General features: G+C 38.6%; 1 protein-coding gene across 1 annotated transcript in view; it reads right to left on the bottom strand.

Moving 5' to 3' along the window:
- Positions 1 to 515: 515 nt before the first annotated feature.
- The window catches only part of LOC124545167 (galactose mutarotase-like), a 33,736-nt gene continuing 28,251 nt past the window's right edge, over positions 516 to 6,000 (bottom strand). Inside the window, exons 4-7 of the mRNA XM_047124003.1 lie at positions 2,557 to 2,644; positions 2,223 to 2,367; positions 1,166 to 1,364; positions 516 to 934 (exon numbers count right to left, since the gene is read on the bottom strand). Of these exons, the coding sequence (XP_046979959.1) occupies positions 857 to 934; positions 1,166 to 1,364; positions 2,223 to 2,367; positions 2,557 to 2,644 (510 nt within the window). The 3' untranslated portion in view covers positions 516 to 856. The remainder of the gene's footprint in view (positions 935 to 1,165; positions 1,365 to 2,222; positions 2,368 to 2,556; positions 2,645 to 6,000) is intronic.

Raw genomic sequence — 6,000 nt, 5'->3', positions numbered from 1 at the left:
TCTAAACGTTGCAACCCACTGGAGTACAGTATTTCGATCAGGCACTGCACCTCAATGTCCAACTCTAAAATTTTGATGGAAAAGGCGTTGCACTGTGACTACGGAATCATTGTTTCTAAAGTACTGCTCGACAACGAACACACGATGCTCTATGCTCTAACACTCCATAGCGACTGAAACCGAATTGTATGGGCAGTCTGCCAACATTCATTCAAGGTCAATACCCCCCCCCCCCCTCTCATCGCCGCGTGCTAGCAGTTCAAAATTCATGCTCCATTTACAGTTATCCCCACATCTTAGCTAATTTTGACGTTACAGCAGCAGCAGCAGCAGCAGCATTGCTCTTCCTGAGAGAAACAGTGTACAGAAGAATGTTGACTTAAAAGTAGAACATACTTTTAAAAAATTTGCTATTTTGCTAGAAATCAAAAGTCCTTAACTGCAAGGATGAGAACTTGTCATCTTGGCATAATAAATAGTTAGGAATGTGACAAATAAGGACTCAATTTTGCATCTAATATTTAACACTATTTTATACTGATTGTGCATGTACACGTAAAACAGATTACCACAAACCTGAGAAAATACAGAGGTCGAAATGTCAGGACAGTCTTATAAGAATCAGTTCATATAAACAGGACACAAAGTGAATATAAACGCAGTATAAACATGTAAAATTTGTCTTTTGCAATGTCTTACATTATTAAAATGTGATTCCAAACCCAATTCACCTATGTCCTATACTTTTTAACACATTACAGCAATCTGAGAACTACTGCAGATGCAGCTCATTTTTTGCCTTTCAACTACTCTTCCTGCTATACTTTGATTCTTTTGTTTAAGTTTCTTTACAGTCTTATGCAGTGCTGAACTGGTACACCATTGTGTGCGAGTATCTGCGTCCAGGATTCAGTATACTATTTGGGAAGTTTTTCTGTAATAAAAATCAAAATAAACATTCAATACTTTCCACACAAGAATTAGTTTTTTTCTGTACACGTTACAGACTATAGAGAAATAACAAAATAACTTACAGAGTAAGCAGGAAGAAATCACAACTGGAACTGACAATTTTAAAGCGGCATATGGAACCTTAAGATAGTCTACAATACAGTTTTGAAACATTCTCTGCAGTATGGTAATAAAATTACTTATCGTTACTCACATGGTTCACAGCATCTGGATAATTCTGTGTCTCAAGGCAGAGTGCACCATACTTGTTGTACTGTGCGCCACCTTTTCCAATTATTACTGTATTTGGATCAGTTGTTCCTTCTTCTGGAAGCCCACCTGCTGTGTAAAACTGCACTCCAGGCTGATCAGAATGGACTTCCAAAACACGGCCAGAATCTGGATGCACAACCCTGCACAAGAAAATTTTGGAAACGGAATGAGTTAATTAAAGAGTTTAGAGAGTGACTGCTTTCAGCCACAGCTATGAAGAAAGGGACAACACTAATGGCCTGAAAATTCCATTTTTGTTCATAGTATTCTGATCACTGACTTACTTGTCTTATCAGGGATGTGGGGCAATGGTCATACATTTGCTTGTGGGCTGGCCTCTAATATCATAAATCACATTTCCAGCAGCATTTCAGTTCTATGAATGGCCTTTAAATGGTATGCATCTTACAATTTCATAAAGCTGTAGAGTGACTTTAATTTTTATCACTGTGAAACTTTTTATGTACAGAGAAACTGACTCAGCAGATACAAATCCACATTTAGTTGTTTACTCACAATATTTTCACACCATCAGTCCTCAGACAAATCTGTTTAACTGCATAATGGACCTGTGCCATTCTACTAGATATTTTGTTTTTGTATGCTGGCTTTACTCTGATGTATGTACATATATCTACTGTATTTTGCCTATATTTAGTGATGCTAAAAGTTCACCCATATTTGTCAATTATTCAGGCAGCCAATATAAACTACAGATCATTTTTTTGGTTTATATACTTCATTTTAGCCACTTAGTCCATGATAGTTGACACAAGCAGATACGTATGGTCATATGAATTGCATAACATTTTGCAGGTGATAGTTTTTCCCAATAGGGGAAATATTATAAAATGTTATATGATACTAAAAAAGTCTGGCTAAATTAAAACTGCATGCCCTTCTGAATACTGCTAGAATAACAATCCATTGGAAAGTGAAAGAAGCCATTATAATATAAACAGTGTACTGCAGTTTCCTTGTGCATTGTGTACCATTACCTTGCAACAAATGTCATCCCGCAAACACTGGCCTGGTTGACACACAGATTGTTGTCATACCCGCCAGAAACTTGAGGAAGAACATCTCCCAGACGACGTGGTATTCTCAAGTCCAGAAGAGTGCCACCAACATTTACAATCTCACCTGTATGAACAATATGAAAAACTTATGCTTTATAGGAAATACTTTGTAAAAGAACAAATATAATAAGAATTTTAAAACCTCTTTGGGAAGCGCATAGCAAATTTGCCGAACTGATTCACAAAAAGGAATTTCATTTTCATTAAACGAAATGCCAAATAAGGAGAGATAAGAATTGTTAAGAAAACATACCTGTTGGAATCAGGTCAGAATCAACTGGAGTGTACTTGTTTGCATTAATGGAAACAATGTGTTCATTTATCCCACTTACACCGGCAGACTGAAATAAAAACTTTTCTTTAAAATCATGTTAACATTATACTGCATTATAATACTAAACATTTCCCAATTTTTCAAATCTCAGCCAACAAAAGTAGTAAAAATGACAGCACTTTGCAAGTAAAAGATAAAACTGTCTTCAGTGTCAAAAATGGTTTGATGTCTAGGGTGTTTTATTAAGACTTGTCGTATTGGAAGTGGTACGTGCCTACTTTGACCTGACTTACCCTGTAAGTTATAGAGGAACCTAAGGCTTGTTGTTGACTCCGAACCACATTACAGCTGCCATAGGTGAAAGGTAAGTGGCAAAAAACAATCCAAGGACTGACAGGGCTAACTCCAGACATTTGCATTTGTTATTCAGATGCTTACCCACTTAGGACTAACTGAAAATTAAAAGTCATAAGGCCCTCCTACTGAAAGTTGTGACTTCCGGTACACTTTTGAACTTCAGAGACATACGCACAATAGCATCAACTACAGTCTATTTTAACAAACTGAACGATGTGTGACTATTACATGTTGTCCACTGTCATTCTCTATGTGGTATTTATTTTCCATCAACTGTGGAGGCAAAATGTTAAAACCTTGACTATGGATAAGCACTGCCAGAATAAAGGTCGACTTCTCCTTATGCTCACCTTCCTAACAAGGTATTGAGATGAACAAGTTGTACATATGTTCACCAAACGTGGACATCAAAGGGAGGGTATAGTGGGTGTCTGGAGTTGGAATAGTGACATAGGACCAACAACAGTTCATAAGTCTGGTTGGTTGGCAGCAAGTACATAAGGAAATGACAGGGTCAGTTCTCAAGATATTGTGCACAACATTGAGACAATAATGCTGATGAACACCTGACGTTACGCCATTAACTAGAGAAGCGTTCACACTTATTGCCAAAGTTTCAAGCACTCCTAAAAACAGTGGAACTCACAATACTAGGTACGGAGAGCTGGCTAAAACCTGAAAGTCACAGCGGGGAGATTTTTACAGCAGATCACATCTTTATATTGAAAGGATGAAGGCTAATGGTAAGTCGACAGTCTGTACTCATTGCAGTAAACCAGATCCACTGAGATTGAATCACAGCTGCATGTGAGACTGTGTGGACAAGACTTTGTACTAAAGGGAGGGGGCATAAAATTGCAACTGGATCTCCCTATCCAGACTCACCCCCAGATGTAACTGAAAACTTAAACTCTCAAGTATACATGTACCCCAATCATTCTGGAGGACACTGAATCAACCAACACTCACTTGGAACAATTACAGTATTGTAACAGATGGAAGACATCTTGCAAAACAATATAAAATAGTTTATATGGAAACTACTCGGAAATATATTAGAGCTTATAGCAACAACTATACCAGCTCTTTTTGAGGTCGTCCACACTGAAGCTTTTATACCTGATCGTGTGACAGTGGTAGCAACAGTGATTACCAAAGTACAAACGACAACTAAAATTGGTAGAAGCATTTGTATGTTCAGTACTCACTCCCAGCAGTAGTACTGTTTTTAGCGCAGATGAAAGAGGCAGTAGTTTCATACCTGAAGGATATGTAAGAACACCTTTTAAATGATTTTCTGTGGGCATTAGCATTTAGAAGAATTGTGTCTCTGGTTTAAAAGAATAATGGAACAAGCAGTTGATAGGTACATTTCTAATACAACAGTTCATGTCAGGAGGAAACAGACTATAGTGCAGAAGGTGAAATGAAGCACAGGACTACAGATAGATATATGCCAAATGAAACGTATTTTGCTGCCAAAATGGCAATGGGTGCAGCTTTCGAAGAGTACTGAATCAGAATCATATTTAAAGACCATATTTCGGTCATATGTTAAATCAGTCAGTGGCAATGAAGTTGCATGTTCAGACACTTGAGGATGACAGGAAATGAAATTTAGGGTAACAAAGCAAAAGCATATATATGAAATTCCATTTTTAAATGTCCCTTTATGAAGGAAGATCCATGAGCACACCACAGTTTACATCTTGCACTGCTACAAAGGGGAATGGCTTAGCTATTGGTGTTAGTGACATTGAGAAACAGTTGAATTTGTTAAAACTGAACAAGGTCTCTGGCCTTTTTTAAGGAGCATCAGACTCAATCTGAAATTTGCAACCAAGTTAGACACTATCTTGACCATAATGCACGAAAGTTCATGTGCCTGGTGGTTGGAAGAAAACATAGGTCACACTTTTCTTCAAGACAGGTAGCTGAATTTTTAAACAAAACTACTATTCAATATTACTGACATCCTTTCATTGAAGAACCTTACATCATATTCTGAGGTCTAACATAATGAGGTTTCTTGACTGGAATGAACTCCTCCACATCGACTGGCCAGGACAGGGAACACAATGGTCATGCGAAAACCAGTGTCTACTTTTCTCGCTTGACATCCTGAAAATAATGGATCAACACAATCAGATCAATGATGCACTACTTCTTAACTTCCAAAAAGCATTTGACTCAATGGTATCACATCAACACTTACAAATGTGGTCTCTGATGCAGAGTATCTGACAGCCAATGCTAGGTACAAATTCCCAGAACTGCCAGTTTTCTTTTTCCTTTTTCGCCCCACTGGTGGGAGGACTGAAACGGGATGCACTTAGCCCCTCGAGACCATCAGAAAAGCTACTTGTGTCAGAGGTAGTGGCTCCATCATCAATAAAGCCAATAATGACTGACCCCATATGTCTCCATCCTGCATCTGAATGGTGCCATACAGCAAAGGACGACGGCAGGCAGTCGGCATCGTGCAGTTCTCTAGCCCTAATCACAGAACTACTTTCTATAATCACATAGGCTAACAACTGAAATTGGTAGTAACTGGTAGGGACAACATAGCATGTTATTTTGGATGAAGAGTCACTGCTGATGTACACGTTACTTCTGCACATGTGCACAGTTTTGAACAATTCCGACATGTGGCAGAGCTGTAGCCATCAAAATAGTATCTACATGAGACACTCGTTACAAGCAACATGCTGCAATTGAATTCTTGGTTGCACGAAAAGGAATCATGATGAACATCTGTACATGTGAAACTTCCTGGCAGATTAAAACTGTGTGCCCGACCGAGACTCGAGTCTCGGTCGGACACACAGTTTTAATCTCCCAGGAAGTTTCATATCAGTGCACACTCCGCTGCAGAGTGAAAATCCCAATCTATACATGTTTTTGTGAGGCAGTTGGTAGGAGTAAAGATGATGGGTAAAGAAAGTTAAAGTGGTAAGAAATGTCATAGTGACCTGTCACAGCCCATTCCTGACATGGTGAATTGTCATTATTCATGCAGACTGCTGCATCACACGATGACAATAGGCTCTACAGCTATCGGTG

The sequence above is a fragment of the Schistocerca americana genome, chromosome 8 (genome assembly GCF_021461395.2).
Source record: "Schistocerca americana isolate TAMUIC-IGC-003095 chromosome 8, iqSchAmer2.1, whole genome shotgun sequence".
NCBI classification, from domain to species: domain Eukaryota; kingdom Metazoa; phylum Arthropoda; class Insecta; order Orthoptera; family Acrididae; genus Schistocerca; species Schistocerca americana.
This window is presented reverse-complemented; position numbering and strand designations above follow the sequence as displayed.